Source organism: Diceros bicornis, chromosome 2 (assembly GCF_020826845.1).
Source record: "Diceros bicornis minor isolate mBicDic1 chromosome 2, mDicBic1.mat.cur, whole genome shotgun sequence".
Taxonomy (NCBI): Eukaryota; Metazoa; Chordata; class Mammalia; order Perissodactyla; family Rhinocerotidae; genus Diceros; species Diceros bicornis.
In genome coordinates, this window is record NC_080741.1 from 40,086,741 (window position 1) to 40,105,716 (window position 18,976).

Here is an 18,976-nt window from a genome sequence, read left to right on the forward strand (position 1 = left end):
GAAAAAATTAAATTTAAAAAGCAATTCCTGGTAGAAGCAAACCAACAGATGAGTGGATAAACAAAATGTGTTACATACATACAGTGGAATATTATTCAGGACTGGAAATCCTGTCACATGCTACAACATGGATGAATCTTGAGAGCATTACTGTAAGTGAAATAAGCCCATCACAAAAAGACAAATATTATATGATTCCGCTTATATGAGGTACCTAGAGTAGTCAAACTCATAGAGACAAAAAGTAGACTGGTGGCTGCCAGGAGCTGGAGGAGGAGGAAATGGTGAGTTGTTTAACGGGTCGAGTTTCAGTTTTGCAAGATGAAAAAGTTCTGGAGATGTGTTGCACAACAATGTGAATATACTTAATATTACCGAACTGTACACTTTAAAATGGTTAAAAAGGTAAATTTTATTATGTTTCTTACCACAATGAAAGGTAAAAATAATTTAAAAATAAAAATTTAAAAAGCAATTCATAAAAATTAAAAATAAAATGCAGTCAACGTAACTATATATCCAGTTAGTAGCATAAGCACAGAGAGAGAAACTATTTCAAGTAATTTTCAAAAACAATGGTTGAACTATACATAGCCTAGCAGCAAAAAAACCACCAAAGAGAACAAAAAACTTTTAACTATTTTCAGTAATTATATTGTTGGTGGTAATGTTGGCATTGCTATTCTGGGTAATGTTGGATAAAGCAATGAGAAAAGAATATAACATAATTACTATCCTCCCCAGTGACTTTGAGCACTGGGAATGGTAGTGTGGGAAAAAGGAGATATATATGTGTAAGACAGAAGAGGTTAAGTAAAAACCCTAGAGTCCTGAATATGAACTAGAACTATCAGCATAAACTCATAATATATTTTGACTTTAAAAACAAAAAAAAACCCTACATACATATTGCCCTGATATATCCACTAAAAAGGCCTATAAACAGTGACCAACTTGGTAGCAAGAGCACCCCAACACCTACACTGCTCCACTAAAAGAAGCAGGGCTCCTTGGACAAATAGCTGACTCCTGGTCTGGAGGAGGAAATTACCAAATGAGTGGAGAACACCTTGTGCTAGACAGCAAAGAAGCTATCAAAAACAATTAGACTCATGTCAAAATTACTTGGGAGTCAATGTGAAGAGGGTTGCATTAGTTAAAGGTAGGACAATTTGGGGCTGGCCCCGTGGCTTAGCAGTTAAGTGCGCGCGCTCCGCTACTGACGGCCTGGGTTTGGGTCCCGGGCGCGCACCGATGCGCCGCTTCTCCGGCCATGCTGAGGCCGTGTCCCACATACAGCAACTAGAAGAATGTGCAACTATGACATACAACTATCTACTGGGCTTCGGGGAAAAAAAGGAGGAGGATTGGCAATAGATGTTAGCTCAGAGCCGGTCTTCCTCAGCAAAAAGAGGAGGATTAGCATGGATGTTAGCTCAGGGCTGATCTTCCTCACAAAAAAAAAAAGGTGGGACAATTTGAAAATCAGTAAGAATAAAAGCTATGTGGATTGAAATCATCAAATCCTTTAATTCTTAACTTTATAATATTTTTCTAAAAAACCAAATAACTGGTCACTATCAGAGGATGCTAAACAACCAATTTTTTATTTTGAAAACTCATAAATAAAAGAATCAAGGCTTTATCTTGCCTTTCCCACGTAAACTGTCTCATCTGACTAATAACAGATGAGGGGAAATTTCTCTTTAAAGATAGACTTACGTTATTTAGTAAAGCAAAGGAAAGCGAAATGACAGCCCAGTGAATGGCAGAAAATATCTGCAAATCATGTATCTGATAAGGGACTTGTATCTAGAATATATAAACTCTTACGACTCAATACTAAAAAGACAATCCAATTTAAAAATGGGCAAGAGATCTGAAAAAACATTTCTCCAGGAAGATATACAGTCATTAACTACATGAAAACATAGTTGAAATCATTAGTCATCAGGGAAATGCAAATCAAAACTACATCTGCAAGGATAGCTGGAAAACACAAGTGTTGGTGAGGATGTAGAGAAATCAGAAGTCACATACACTGCTGGTAGAAATGCAAAATGGTGCAGCCGCTTTGGCATAGTCTGGCATTACTTAAATGGTTAAACATAGAGTTGTCATATAACCCAGCAATTCCACTCCTAGGTATATACTTAATAGAAAGGATATCATATTTCCACACAGAAACTTGTACACAATGTTTATAGCAGCATGATTTGTCATAGACAAAAAGTGGGGAAAAAAACAAATGTCCATCAACACACACAAATGGGTAAACAAAATGTGGTATACCCATATAATGGAATATTATTAGGCCACAAAAAGGAATGAAGTACTCATGCATGCTACAACATGGATGAACCTTGAAAATATTAAGCCAAGTGAAAGAAGTCAATCACAAAAGAGCACATATTATATGGTTCCATTGATATAAAAGTCTAGAATAGGGAAATCTACAGAGACAGAAAGTAGATAGTGGTTACTTAGGGCTAAGGGGTGGTGGGAGATAGGGAGATGATAGCTCAATCGTCTAGATGATTAGCTAGGTATACGGTTTCTTTTTGATGTGATGAAAATATTCTAAAACTGTGATGATGGTTGCACATATCTGTGAATATATAAAAAAGCCAATGAATTGTACACTTTAAATGGATGAATTGTATGATATGTGAATTACATCTCAATAAAGCTGTTTAAAAATAATTAAATAAAATAAAGCAGTAATGATAAAATTAGAATATCCCATTTTGCAACCCCTAATCAGCTAACAGATGTAAGTATCTGGCTACAGCATCACAAAGAAAGACAGCCATACATCCGGGCCTCTTGAAGGAAGATAACCTATGAAGCAGACTTGCTAAAATACTAAACTATATTTGATTAAGCCTGTAAACCTAACTACCTAATTCATAGAAAATACAGAAGAAAAAGGAACATGTTAAAGACACCATGGGAATGAAACAGCAAAACTCCTAAGACTGACGGAAACTGTTAAGACAAACAATCCGGTTTCTTCAACACATAAACCGCAAGGGCGAAAAAATGAGATCAAAGGAAACCTATAAATAAAGAGACTTAAAAGACATGACAACTAATTTCAATGTGTGAATGTGTGGAACTTATCTGGATCCTCACTTTTTTTTAAGTGTAAAAAGGAAAAATAGTTTATATGACATTTGAGACAACTGAAATTTTAACAATGATTGGATAGATAGTATAAAGGAATTATTTTTAATTTTTCAGATGTGAAATGGTCTTGTGGTTAAGTTTAAAAAGGAGAGAGAGTGAGAGTCCATATCATTTAGAGAGCCATACCTAAATTCATACTAAAATATGGGATACTTAGGACTTGCTTCAAATAACAGGAGTGGAGGAAATGGACAGGGCAAAATTGGCCATGTATTGATGGTTGCTGGGAGCAGGTGACGGGTTAAGAGGGTTCATCATACTCCTCTATTTTTCTGTATGTTTAAAATCTGTAATAAAACATTTTTTTAAATCTCAGATAAGCTAAAAAAAGGAAAAGAATTCCCTACCAAAATGAATAGCTATTAAGAAAAGAATAGTATATTTGAGACATTCCTAATCAGGAATTCTGTCCATAAAGTAGGTATAAAAACAATGTTTAAGATGCAGTTATTATAATCCCAGCAGGAAGCACTAAAGACATTTTGAAAAATCGTATTAATATTGTTGCTGTAACTGAATGGTCCCTTCTTCTACCCTCACCGTCTGCTGCTATAGTGAAACATACCAGAGTGCCTGACCTTTTTGTGTCTCTGAACATGAACATTCTACTGCGTGAGGCAACATCTGTTTAGAAGAGAGCTCAGGGTGAAGATATGTTAGAGAGAGACACTATCACCAAGTCTTCTACCTGGAGCCCATTTCTAGGGTATTAAAAAAGCTTAAAGATTTTTCAAATTTGAAAAGCACAGATTGTTCTAAGAACAAATTAAAAAAACACAACTCTGTGTACACTGAGACATCTCTGTATCTTAGAAAATGACAGAAGGGAAAAACGAAGTTGGTTAAAATAGATAATCATGGGGTTTCTTTCTTAATTTTAAAAATACTCAAAGACATTTGAGAAGACAGAAAGATAAGAACTCATTTTAGTACTGGCCATTAAAATACTTAGCGTGAGATTTCCTTCTAATCTGCTAGAAGCAGCGAGCCAGAAATAGATATGAAAAACGCATGGGAAGGCAAGAAAGGGGTCCAAGGACTCTAGCTAAAATTCGATGGCTCAGACTCTCTAGCATTGGCCCATGAGATACAGGAAGAATCAAAGAGGAAACCACCTATTGCCACCAAATCATACTCTTCAATGGGCCACTGTTACCCAATACGAAAATACCCAGAAGACTCTTCTTCACCTATCTAGACAGAAGTCTTCTTATCCTTTTTCTTTTAATAGACTTTATTTTTTAGAGCAGTTTTAGGTTCACAGCAAAATTGAACAGAAAGTACAAAGTTCCCTTATAACCCCTGCCCTACACATGAACAGCCTTCCCCAATATCAACATCCCATTTGTAACAAGCAATGAATCTACACTGACACGTCATTATCACCCTAAGTTATAGTTTACATTAAGGTTCATTCTCGGTGTTGTAGATTCTACGGATTTTAACAAATGTATAATGTATCCACCATTATATTATCATACAGAATAGTATCACTGCCCTAAAAATCCTCTGTGCTCTGCCTATTCATCCCTCCTTCCCCTAAACCCTTGGCAAACACTTCCTAACACTTTTTAAACATGACCAAAACAGACTGGAATGAGCATTTTCAGTCCTCAAGGAAAGAAATTCCTATAGAGTCTACAGTAATAATGCTGGTCCCTTAGAGGTTATATTAACACCTTCTTTCCCTTTATTATGTACAAATTCAGATTGTTATTGTTTCTAACATTTCACCAATGCACATTTCCTAAATTATTTTCTGGGTTTTTTATTTCTGCAACGTAGTGGCAATTCATTTTTTGGCAATAATATCCATTTGTTCTCTGCTTGGACTGACATCAACATTTTAAGAAGTCCAAATCCAAAAAGTTTTCAAGAGAACCCAATTTGTTTTCTGCCGTTGTCAAAGGGCAACTCTGGACCTTGGGCAGTGGCTTTTATTTTCCATCTGCATGTTTTAACAATATAGCTTACAACCCTCTAAAGAAAATATCTGTCGATTTCTGACCCACATCTCCACACTGCTATTTTTAAAAACTGGTTCAAGACTTCTCTCCAATTATTTAGAATACAGGTTCTCTTGAAAAATGAAAAAAAGAAAGAAAAAGGGAACCATCTCATTGAAAGTGTTTGGAGCTTTGTGGAGTTCTAGCCAGTTATAACAGGAAGAAGTAAGTAATCCACTGTAATTGTCTCAATTAAGAGATAGACAATAAAGATAAAACTTGAGTTGTATTCTACTTACAGAAACTGAAGGAGGTCATAAGCTTTTCCTTAAGAACATAAAATAAATTTTATAAAAATTAAAAAAGGAAAATATTTCAGGATAGATCTTATGATCTATCAATTTCCTTGGACCAATCAGTTTTGACAAAAACATCTTTCCCAGGTATGCTGCATTCTTCTATCAACCCCAGCACTTTTTAAATGGCAGGTTTTATTTTCTGACCCAAGAGAAAGGTGTGATACAAGATGAGCAATTACCTTTGATTTTTCTTCGTTTTCTCTATAAAATTCAGCCATCTGTTCCTCCTGTTCTTCAATAACATCCTTGAGGGTGTCGACCTGGTAGATCAAATTGTTCTTCTCATTGTCTAACTGTGCATTGGAAACCATGGCTTTCTTGTATTTTTCTTCCACTTCAGACAAAGACTCCTAAATGAAAGTCAAAGTCATCAGCCTAATATCTAAAATATGTTTACTGCCTATATGCAATATAACAGGAAACTATAGCACTGGCACAAACACATGAAGACGCATTTTTGCAAAATACAAGCAGTAGGTGAACTCCTTGTTAAGTAACATGCACATAAAACAGGAGGACAATAATAAGCCAACAATGCCATTATAAGAACTTTATGTGCTCTCTGCTATCCAAGAAAACAAACCAAGCAGCAATGTAGCCTCTGAAAGATGAAAAGGTGTGCAGACAATGTATATTTGTAAGAAACGTAAAGTGAAGAACCACCAACGTTTTCAGAAATGGTACTCTTGTAGTTTTTAACAAGCTGTTTGGCCTTTAGAATTCAATGACACAACAGAAAACAGCATGTTTTTACACAAGTAAACTTTATACTTATTTGAATTTTGCTACTTCCTGGACATTGTTTTCAATACTTTCCTGTTCTGCATAATAATGCTAATGTAAATATGTAAACATTTATTTCAAGCAATTATTCAAATTTTAGTCATTTTTAAATAAGTAAGGAATGCAAAAGTGACTACTTAAAAAAGAGCTACCACAAAATGCCTGAAATTTTATGTACTTCAAAGTTTTCTGCCTAAAATAGATTACAAGTCTGTTTTTAAAAAACTGTATCTAACTTGGTAGATTACTACTACCTATTAAGTTTTTTTTCTTTTGGTGAGGAAGATTGGCCCTGAGCTAACCTCTGTGCTAATCCTCCTCTACTTTGTATGTGGGATGCCGCCACAGCATGGCTTGATGAGCGGTGTGTAGGTCCACGCCCGGGATCCAAACCCGCAAACCCTGGGCCACCGAAGTGGAGTGCATGAACTTAACCACTATGCCACTGGGCAGCCCCCCTAGTAACTTTTTTTTTTTTTTTTTTTTTTTTGTGAGGAGATCAGCCCTGAGCTAACATCCGCCAATCTTCCTCTTTTTTTTTTTTTTTTTTTCCCCGCTGAGGAAGACGGCCCTGGGCTAACATCGGTGCCCATCTTCCTCCACTTTATATGGGACGCCGCCACAGCATGGCTTACCAAGCAGTGCGTCGGTGCGCGCCCGGGATCCGAACCAGCGAACCCCGGGCCGCCGCAGCGGAGCGCGCGCACTTAACCGCTTGCGCCACCGGGCCGGCCCCCCTAGTAACTTTTTTTTTAAGGCTAAAAAGAAGAAATATTTCACAAAGAAAAAGTCATCACTTCTGGAAATAAATTCAAAAAATACTAATGCAAATGTTTAACAAACCAAGATCAATGATATAGAGGAGAGTCCAGAACTCTTACATTTATGATCAATTGATTTCTGACAAGGGTGCCCAGACAAGTCAATGGGAAAAGAATAGCTTTTTCAACAAATGGTGCTGGGACAACTGGATATCTACATGCAAAAGAATGAAGTTGGACTCCTATTGCACACCTTACACAAAAATTAACTCAAAATGGATCAGAGACCTAAATGTAAGACCTAAAACTATAAAACTCTTCAAAGAAAACATAGCAGTAAATCTTCATGACCTTGGAGTAGGCAATGGTTTCTTAGATACAACAGCAAAAACAGTATCAACAAAAAAGAAATAGACTTCATCAAAATTTAAAACTTTTGTGCTACAAACAATACCATCAAGAAAGTGAAAAGACAACCCATAGAATGGGAGAAAATATTTATATATCTTATATCTGATAAGGGACTTATATCCAGAATATATAAAGAACTCTTACAACTCAATAATAAAAAGACACATAATTCAATTTAAAAATGGGCAAGGATTTGGGCCAGCCCAGTGGCACAGTGGTTAAGTTTTTGGCACCCTCCACTTCGGCAGCCTGGAGTTCGCAGGTTCGGAACCTGGGCCCGGACCTACACCACTCATCAAGCCATGCTGTGGCAGCACCCCATATACAAAATAGAGGAAGATGGGCACAGATGTTAGCTCAGGGCGAATCTTCCTCAAGCAAAAAGAAGACTGGCAACAGGTGTTAGCTCAGGGCCAATATTCCTGACCAAAAAAAAGGGGGGGGGGCAAAGATGTGAATAGACATTTCTCCAAAGAAGATATACTAATGGCCAAAAAGTACATGAAAACATGCTCAACATCATCAGTAATTAGGGAAATACACACTGAAACCACAATGAGATACCACTTCACACCCACTAGGATGCTATAATTTATAACCAAAAAACCAGAAATAAGATAAGGGTGGTGAGGATGTGGAAAAACTAGAACCCTCATACAGTGCTGGTGAGAATGTAAAATAGTGCAGCTGCTTTGGAAACAGTCTGGCAATTCCTCAAAATGTTAAACACAGAGTTACCATATGATCCAGCAATTCTATTCCCAGGTATCTACCCAAGAGAAATGAAAAGATATGCCTATACAAAAATTTGTACACAAATGCTCACAGGAGCAATATTCATAATAGCCAGAAACTGGAAACAACCCAAATGTCCATCAGCTGACAAATGGATAAACAAAATGTGGTAAATCCACACACTGAAATATTATCAAGCCATAAAATAAATATATATATATATATATATACATAGACACATGTTACAACCTGGATGAATCTTGAAAACATTATGCTAAATGAAAAAGTCAATCACAAAAGACAACATATTGAATGATTGCAATTATATGAAATGTCCAGAAAAGGCAAATCCGCAGAGACAGAAAGTAAATTAGTGGTTACCCAGTGCTGGGTATGGGAGTGGGAGAGGAGGAGTGGAGACTGACTGATAATTAGTATGGGGTTTCTTTTCGGGGTAATGAAAATGTTCTAAATTTGGGTTGTGGTGATGGTTATCCAACTCTGTGACTATGCTAAAAACTACTGAATTGTGTACACTTTAAATGAGTAAATTTTATGGTATGTGAATTCTCTCTCAATAAAGATACACACATACACATATATATATACACAAACACATACACTTAATACTTCAAAAATCAAGATTTATTAATAGGCAGCATTTATACGAGGATTGGGAACAAATACAACCCAAATAAAGAATATAAGCAAAGTCAATTGTATAATAGTTTAAATATAGTAGGTATCTTAATATAATGCTGAATTTAGAACGATTCTGATCCATCTTAGAGGCTAATAGCATAAAAAAGTCCTCCTCATAACTCAGTCCCATATAAAATGGGACATAAGTGCATGAACACCAGAATCTAAGACACTTCAAGCAGTAGATGCAAGGACATGATACATAACACAATCAACTGGACATAAAACTTACAGAACATACTCTTCCTTTAAATAATAGACCATGTACTCTTCCTTTAAATAATAGACCACAGAAGGCCATTTTAAATATAAGTGTCAAGACAGTTGTAATGATTTCAATCTAGCTTACATAGTAATACCCACTAGGAATTAGTTTTACTGAAATGTGTCTAAGGCAGTGATTGTCAAAGTGTAGGTTCTGGACTAGCAGCAACAGCATCACAAACAGCAAAAATGCAAATTTTCAATCCCATCCCAGACCTACTGAATAAGAAAATCTTGGAGTAGAGTCTAGCAACCTGTGTTTTGACAAGACTCAGGTGATTCTGGATGGAAGGCAGAATGGGGAAAAGCACCCCAAAGGCAAACATACTTAATCAAGAATAATGTCATAAGCAATGACCCAGCGTCCTTTTTTAACAGGATATGATGCATCACACCACCATGCTTGATCACCAATCAGATAATTTTTTTAATGATTTTTCTTCCACTTAAAAGAGTTATTTCAAAGATAAATACAACCCGAAGTCAAGTTCAATTATACACTGACCATGAATTAAGAAAAAGGACCTTATCTATTCAAAGTCTCAAATAGGGCCAGCCCCCGTGGCTTAGCGGTTAAGTGCGCACGCTCCGCTACTGGTGGCCCGGGTTCAAATCCCGGGCACGCACCGACGCACCGCTTCTCCAGCCATGCTGAGGCCACGTCCCACATACAGCAACTAGAAGGATGTGTAACTATGACATACAACTATCTACTGGGGCTTTGGGGGAAAAAAAAAAAGGAGGAGGATTGGCAATAGATGTTAGCTCAGATCCAGTCTTCCTCAGCAAAAAGAGGAGGATTAGCATGGATGTTAGCTCAGGGCTGATCTTCCCCACAAAAAACAAAAAATCAAAAAAAACCAAAGTCTCAAATAAATTTAATCTGTTCTTTTTATATCCTTCAAAGAAAGCAATAAATGATAGATCCAAAAGATAAGAAGAAAATGTTTTATTTTATTTTTTTATTTATCTATTTTGGTGAGGAAAATTAGCCCTGAGCTAAAATCTGTGCCCATCTTCCTCTACTTTTTATATGTAGGACGCCTGCCACAGCATGGCTTGATAAGCTGTGCGTAGCTCCACGTCCGGGATCTGAACCTGCGAACGCCAGGCCACCGAACCAGTGCACGCAAACTTAACCACTACACCACAGGGCTGGCTCCATGAAAAAAAAGTTTTAAATAAAATAAAAAGCAAGTAAGAATGCCTCTGAATCACTTGCTTGCTGTCCTGATATATTATGTTACATAGGAAACTTTAATATAAGTGTATTTATTTAATGTATCGGATTTATTCCTTTGATTCAAGATATTTCCAAAAGTCTTATCTCTAAAACCTCAAAGGTGGGGTTAAATCCTGAAGATTAAAGCAGTCAGACTAAATGAGCACATCAGCATACTAACTCTGTAATTCTCCTGATGTGTACTGACAACCTCACATATCAGCCATACCAGCAGCTTGCAGGCTTCCCTCACGGGCACTCTCCACAGGACTTCCCACCTTTCTGGTCCTGAGCCTTAACTTAAGTTCCTTACAGATAGCAATCACCTGCATGAAGGTTTTGGCTGGTAGCTGGGCTACTTCAAACCATGCCAGGGAGGCTAATGAAAGCCTTGCCCATTAGGTCCACATCTTGTCCTTTGGGCATATCCTGAGTCATCTTTCTGACTGCCTTGTTTACACTTTTTTAGAGGCCTGATGTGTATGTCTGCTTCAAAGAGGGACATGCGTGTATTCAGAGAAACCTCTAGTTTCCTCAGATTGGGCTTGAACTTCATAATAAAACACAGGGAAGAGCATGATAACCAAGTAACATTTACAACAAAAATATCTGCCTCACCCAACACTTATAATGAAAACTGGCAGCTGTCCTTGCTCAAAAAAGATAAGGCCCGGGGCTGGCCCGGTGGCGCAAGTGGTTAAGTGCGCGGGCTCTGCTGGGGCACCCCGGGGTTCACCGGTTCGGATCCTGGGCGCGCACCGACGCACCGCTTGTCTTGCAATGCTGTGGCAGGCGTCCCATATAAAGTGGAGGAAGATGGGCATGGATGTTAGCCCAGAGCCAGTCTTCCTCAGCAAAAAGAAGAGGATTGGCAGATGTTAGCTTAGGGCCGATCTTCCTCACAAAAAAAAAAAAAAAAAAAAAAAAAGATAAGGCCCATTTAAATTTACCTCCAAATTCTTTAAGGCACTGAATCCATGTAATCCTTTTCGACCTACAGGTAAAAAAGATCGAAACAAAAAGAAAATACAGGCCTCATGCTTTAGGGTCCTTCCTTCAGAGGGAATATTTATAATAATGCTCTCTTGGATGCTTCTTCTGCCTTCCTTTAATATTGACAGAATTTGGTGACAGAAATAGGCAATACTCTCTCCTTTAGCTTAGAAGAATTTTAAGGGCTAATTCTCAAAAAAAATAATATTCTTAGAATACTTTGTAGGTGTTTGCCCAATTCAATTTTGTATGGCTAAGATACAAGGGACATGCAAGTATTTCACAAGGTTTAAAAACTGTGAAGTATAATATCTTTTACTGAATATTCCAAAAATTATACTAAACATTTAAACATAAGCAGAGATCCAAAGTTCACCTTTCCTATGCATTGCAGGTTAAGCACATGCTTGAAAGACAAACACTGTTAGTAAAGCTATGTGCAGTGGGGTTAACAGACCTCATGAAACCACCATTACCAACACTTCTGCGTACAGAGAGCATGCTTGGGCTGCAGAATGCGCCCTGATACCTTTAGTTCTTTAAGCCCCTGCATGTATCTCCCTTCTACATCCTGTATCTGGTCCTTAAGGTCATAGATATCCTGCAGGACATAGGAATGAACCATTGCATAAAACCATGCACAAATACATCTTAAATCAGAGGATTCAGATGAAAATGTGAATTACTTTTGTACATTCCAGACTAAAAGCAGAAAAATCAAAGTGCACAAACATAACTGCCACTCCAAACCACTGAAAGGAGCAACAAGGTCAGGTGATAGTGGGCTGGGGAAGGTCTGGAGCAATCAATCTAAAGTGTTAAGTATTTTCTTGGCATTAACTCCTGTTGAAAGAGCATTAGAAAATAGGGGTGGGAATGTACATGGAAAAAAGCTATATAAATTACAACATTTTTTAATATAACATTTTAAAAATTTTATAAATCATTTAAATAATTTTTAGCATAATGTTTCACCTAGAACTAGTAAAACACGTAGTAAATTATAAGCAGCAAATTTTACTGACTCATGCAGAAGTTTTAAAAAATGTAATAAATGGATATGAACAAAGTTGTCTTCCAATGACTTAGTTACTGACCACAATTAATTTCGGAAAAAGAAAGTAAAGGGAAGGAAGTTAAACACAAACATTTTAAACACAGAGTCAAATGAAAGAGTCTATCCTGAGGACAACATTTAAATGATGAAAAAAGCATTTGCTCCAAATATTACCATAATCCTTATAAGAAGAAAAATGAAGCAGGTCAAATTTTAAATGGAAAATATTGTTTCCCTTGTACCTGACCCTGCTACATAAAATCTATTCTGGATGCTTGATTTAGGTGGGAAATAACTGCCACAGGGCCCTAAATACAATCCTGCAACTACAGGCAGGATCGATTATCAAAGGCCAATTATATAGTTTCTGTCTTACACTTCCCCTGCCCCCTTCATTCCCTCCTTGGTAGGTTTATCTGTCTTTTACTCATTGATTCATTCAATATTTATTGAGGACCTATTAGGAGCCAGGAGCTATGATACAAAAAGTTCATTTCCTTCAAGAAGTCATTCTCTCAAAAAAGAAGTAAAAGTACACAGCAAGCACAAGCTAAGTCTGAGGCTGCAAGGCCTTGTCCTCCTGTCTTTTGTCCCACTAGAAAATAGCACCTAAAGGCAAGAGTTTATCTCTTCAACTTTGCACCCCCAGCACTTATGCCTGGCACTTACTAAGAGCTCAATAAATACTGACATCTTCAAAGTTATAGCCACGTTGACCTGGGTCAGCTCTCTCCTTCTCTATTGCCACTGCCACTGTTCCAAACCTCTCCACCCTCTCCTAATCCGCAGTTCACTTTTAAAAGTTGCCCATTTCACAAGCCAGACTCCTGCTCCTACCCTGTCTACAATCCTCCTCAGTCGTTACCCGTCTCCACCTCCTCTATTGTGTCAGTCGGAGGCGACCTGCAAATTAAGCCACCCCATCCATCTGAGCCCTGGACATTTCTCTCACCCACTCAGGCACTCTGCTCTGTCAGTTACCCCTCTCTCATTCTTCAAACTTCATCTCTCTCTCTACTGGCTCCATCCAACCAATGAAAATAATAATCAATCTCACCTTTATTTTTTTTTTATTTATTTATTTTTTTTTGTGAGGAGATCAGCCCTGTGCTAACATCCGCCAATCCTCCTCTTTTTTTTTGCTGAGGAAGACGGCCCTGGGCTAACATCTGTGCCCATCTTCCTCCACTTTATATGGGACGCCGCCACAGCATGGCTTGCCAAGCAGTGCGTCGGTGCGCGCCCGGGATCCGAACCAGCGAACCCCGGGCCGCCGCAGCGGAGCGCGCGCACTTAACCGCTTGCGCCACCGGGCCGGCCCCCAATCTCACCTTTAAAAGAAAACAAAAAACTTCTCTTAACCTTCTATCTCTCTTCACTATTGACCAACCAACTCCTACCCTCCAGTATCCTCTTCAAAACAAGTTTCTGACATTTTTCTCCCATCATAGTTTTGACTTGCTCATCTCATCCCCATTGTTCAACCACAGGGTCACTGTTCTCCTTACCTCCAGTGCTTCCTCCAATCTGTGGTCAATCTTTAAGAATGCAAATCAGATAGTATCGCTTCCCTGTTTAATATTCCAACGTTGTTAGGGTAAACTGAATTCCTTTTAGGCTGCCAACAAGATGCTTTGTGATATGGCTTCTCTAGCCTTCTCTCTCATCCACCGCTACTCCTCAGTTCTCATCCTACCCTCTGGCAACTTTGCTATACAGATAACCCATGGTTCTTTGAATTTCTCTCTCTGAGAAAGCCTTCCTCCTTCAACTTTGCCTGTCTGATTTTTATTCTTCCTTCAAACCTTAGCTCAGTTTGTCTCCTCTGAAAAGCCTTTTGTTATCTCTTCTCCTAGTCCAATTTAGATGATGCTTCTCTGAATTCCCTTAACAGCCCTATTCTTGCTACTGCCATAGTATCACACCACCTGGTTTTACTGGTTTGTATCAGTTTGTCTTCCTATGAAACAGTGAACTCCTAAAGTCCAAAGTGTTTTACTGCCCAAATCTCTGGGGCCAAGTACTCAATAAATGTTGAATGAAAGCAGTTTTTATTACTACCCTTCCCCATTCTTCACAAATAGCAGGTTCAGCAAACAGATATTCAAATACATTTTGAAAGTCCCCATCTTTCAAATAAAAGGGTGAGTAAGAATGAAGACTCAACTAATGGGTTAAATGAGCTTTTCATTACTCAGGTATTTCTGTTATCTCAAATATTATTACACTTGTCTTATCATGAAAAATTGAGAGATAACTGTATTCAAGCAGCCAAATAATACCATAGCGGCTCAAAAGACTAATAATTCCCAGACTCTGGTTTCTTGTACATCCACATATTTTCCATTTAAAATATGGCCCATTATTTCTGAGAGAGTTACTTTTACATACATTAAAAAGTTTTTTTGGCATTTGTAAATCAGCAGAACTCATTCCAATATTATTAAATGTTCAGGAAAGAGAACAGAAAAAAGAATTAACTAATCTCTTTCCTTTCAGACCTGAGTCACATTCTTGAACTGCATTAACAATTTTTTTAAAGAACTCAAACTCCTTTTTTCTACTAAGTCACATTAAATGTGAAATAGTTCCAGTATAACAGTATACTACAAAGAAGCCAAAAAATTGTTTTTAAAAAGCAAACCAAAAACTGCTGTTTACCCGTAATTCACTTAATGATGCGTCTGGATCTATTAAGCTGCTGGTGTCCCCGCTTCCTCTTCGGGATGAGTTTCCACTTAAAGGGGTTGTTGCCGAGACAGAATTTCGAGATGAAGGCTATAGAAAAAGAAATATGACACTTTTAAGTCTTGTTTCTTTACAAATATGTTTGCTGTGAAAACTAAAAATGGAGCAGGGTGATAGGGGGAGATCTAATACAGTGTGGACAAGAACTAGCCAAGTGTAACCTAGAGACAATTTAGATTGGCTTTGGGGAAGGGGTGTCCAGAGAAGGGCCCAGGCATACTAAGCTTAACTTCGCTCACTCAAACACTTTACTGGAATCTAGAATTCATAACTAAGAAGGAAACGGTTTGTGTGCGAGTTTTTTGTTTTCTAAGTTTATCTTTGCTATACTGTAAACAATACTGGGATGAGTAAATCAGATTAATTTAAAACAGTTTTAGAACTTTATATTTGGTATGCTAATTAGCAGTCTATTAGTTCCTATTTAGATCCTGAAGCTGCTTCTTTAGAATCTTTTCTAACACTTTGTTGATAATGGAGATACTATTTGCAGTTGGTGCAGCAACAACACTGTGTATCACTATAAATTTACACTGTTCTTTCCACAACTAGTTTAAATGTGAGATCATGATATTGGATTAATAAATCGCATAGATCTGTGCTGTCCAATATAGTAGCCACTAGCCACATGTAGCTATTGAGCACTTGAATTGTGGTTAGTCCAAACAGAGATTTTTTTAAGTAAAATACACACCAGATTTCGAAGGCTTAGTGCAGAAAAAAGAATGTAAAATATCTCATTAATAAATTTTAATACTGATTATGCTGAAATATTTTGGACATTTGGGTTAAATAAAATATATTATTTAAATTAATTTTATCTGTTTCTTTTTACTGCTTTAATGTGGCTACTAGAAAATTTAAACTTACATATGTGGTTTGTACTATATTTCTATTAGACAGAACTGATATGTCTCTTTTGAGTATAGTATAAAATTAATCCTGGTAATTTCCCTAAGATGACTTTCTAAAAACACTTGTAGAAGAAAGTCAGAGACTTTTAAACTGAAAGTAACCCCTAGAAAGGAGTTATTTTACTTCAAAAAAATAATTTATCTATGAAGGGAAAAAAAAAACCTCATAGTTTGTCACCATCATTCCTAAAGACACTTCATTTTCAGTGTTTAATGGCTTCTTCTCAAGATTAAATTCTAGAGGGATGAAAATCAAAAAAGCAGCCAAAAGCTTAAGAGGTGACATTCAAGGAAATAAAACGCAATGTCTTTTCTCTTCCCAGTGCTTCACATGATTCAACCTCGGAGGAATTTGGGGGGTCAAGGACAGGAAATAGATGAAGAGAGGAAAAGTGGCTCCATCAGTTCAACTGTAGGAAAATAAAGAATGAAATAGTAGTAGAAAGTAAGTTTAGTTGACCTTGAGAACTGAATTCCCTTAGGAATATATATACTCACCCTTGTGTAATTTTCAGCATACTGTTTGTCAGATTTTTCATCAAACTAGAAAAGAACAGAGATAAAAATCAGGAAAAATGCTAAGCATGTTGATTTTTTTTTAGGGGAAAAAAAGAAGCGGCCTCATTTGACTTCTTCAAGTTCAACCAATGTTTGGAACCTAAAAGTAAACATACTAATAAAACTGGAATAAAGGTTGAGACACATAAGATAAAATGTCAAGAACTTTAATTCTTATCCTAAGGAAGACATAGAGTAAGCAAGAGGTCCTTACACAAAAGTTTCGAACTTTTAGATAGATTTTCTTTTCATGGTATTTGAAACACATTAAAGAAAACTATATATAAACTTAAGTTTTAGCACTGCAAATGTTAATACAAAATAAACTTGTACACATCAAAAGGAAAAGTCTGATAAAACCAAAAGCCAAAAAACTTTATTATCTAAACATTATTAGGACAGAGAACACATAGATAAGACTAGTACACTTAGCCAAAAAAAAGTTCCGATTGGACTAACGCATGTTAAATACATCATCAAAAAAATTTTCCCCCACAGCATTAAGGATTCAGTTGTTTGGCTTTTTTTGTCTTTTGTTTTTTTAAGCAATACACGCACATGTATCAAAAAAGGGGAAAAAAAATCAAACAGCACAAAAGGGTATATGAAGTAAGACTCTCTCCCTACCATCCCATATACCTTGACCTCCAATTCTCACTCCAAGGGCAATCAACTCCCAAGTCTTTAAAAAACTCTAACAATAGTGTCCCAAATACATTCTATATCTTCTTTTTCCCCTTACCAAGTTTTGGAGATTAGAAAAAGTACTTCTTTTTTCTTCATAGCATTTATCACTCCCTGACCCCATGATATTTATTAATTATTCATTGTCTGATCTCTCTTTAATGTAAGCTCTGTGTCTGTATTTTTTCTGTATTCCTAACACCAAGAATAGCACCTGGCATATAGAAGGACTCAAAAATTGTTAGATGAGTGAATAAATGAATCATACCTCATCTGTACTTACAGACTTACCTCATTTATTTTAACAGCTGCACAGTATCCTATTATCTGGACATACCATAATTGAGTTATCCTATCTTCTGCTGATAAGCCTTAAGGCTGTGTTAGTTAGATAGTGTTTCAAGAAGGTGCGTACCTTAAAGATTTAGTCCAAAACCCTGACTTTATAGCTGAGAAAAGAGAAATTCAGAGGTGAAAGATTTTGCTGAAGGTTGAACAACTACTAAATGTCAGAGCTGGATCCAGATCTCAGTTTTGTGAATTTTAACCCCAGTGTTCATAATATTTCCCTGTATATACTGTCCCAATTACCACTAGGGGGAAAAAAGTCACACAGAGATTTAACTAACTGAAAATATACCCTGACTCCAACTCCCAGACCAACTCTTCCAGATGAATCTAGAGAAGAGATTTGAAAACCTTCCTCAGTTAATTATTATAACACAAAATATCATTATGTCTGGCTCTATTCAGATCAATTCACTCTAACTTCCTCATATTTGAAAGTTTTTCTGTTCTTTTTCATTACCCACATTTATCACGTTCATTTTCTCTCTCAGAAAACACTTTTTAAGTACTTTATCAGTAATGTAAATACTATCTTAGACTTTGAACTCTTTTTGCTACTTCTTGCTGTAATACTCTTAAAAAGGAATTGATTTTAGTTCACTTTGATTTTTTTAAACCACATATGAAATGTTTTAAAACAAACAAGCAATGACAGTTTTTAATACTGGCAATTATTGCCATAAAAAGGAATAATCTTCCATCACAACTATACTAGTAAAATACATTGCCTAATATTTAACGTGTTATTCTTCAGAGCAAAATGAAATACTGTATCTGAATAAACTGCCTTATTTTCCTCAGAGTATATTCCAACTCTCTTCTACTAACGAGTTAAAGAAAAAACCAAGTGGCATACAGAAACATTCTTCTAGGTCTATTTGAAATCCTGTCTCATATCCGCCCCTCATAAAAATGATTCCCAAACCCAGCCATTTTTTAATACTCAATTTGGAATAATCTTACATTTCAGAGGCTGCATCGCTGAACTAGTCCATTGCAATGTTGACTGTACTGCTTTCACTATGTTCTGACAGATCCCAATTGTCGCAACCCCAACTGATCATGCGCCAAACCTCAGGGATTGTTAAGGCAGCAAAAAACGCCTAGAGCAGCCATGCCGCAGTCCAGTTATTTTGGCTGCAGTGATTTGGCCAGAGACTCTTCAATTCTCACTTCTCAGACCTGTGCTATATTATGTGCTGTCTTCCATTTAGACAAAAAACTAATTGAAACCTGGTATTCTAAAAGCCCCAGTGCTCTAACCGCCAGGAGGTCTACACAGCTGCAGTACAATGACAAGTT

General features: G+C 37.0%; 1 protein-coding gene across 10 annotated transcripts in view; it reads right to left on the reverse strand.

Annotated features, from left to right (window-relative positions):
• LRRFIP2 (LRR binding FLII interacting protein 2) overlaps positions 1-18,976 on the reverse strand; it is a 108,669-nt gene that overhangs the window by 22,304 nt on the left and 67,389 nt on the right. For 5 of the 10 annotated variants that reach the window (XM_058554969.1, XM_058554912.1, XM_058554918.1 and 2 more), the window contains 4 exons: positions 16,583-16,627; positions 15,084-15,200; positions 11,895-11,966; positions 5,674-5,844 (listed from right to left, as the gene is read on the reverse strand). In XM_058554969.1, coding sequence (XP_058410952.1) covers positions 5,674-5,844; positions 11,895-11,966; positions 15,084-15,200; positions 16,583-16,627 — 405 coding nt within the window. The remainder of the gene's footprint in view (positions 1-5,673; positions 5,845-11,894; positions 11,967-15,083; positions 15,201-16,582; positions 16,628-18,976) is intronic. The other 5 variants (XM_058554921.1, XM_058554930.1, XM_058554939.1 and 2 more) reach the window with 1 other exon arrangement.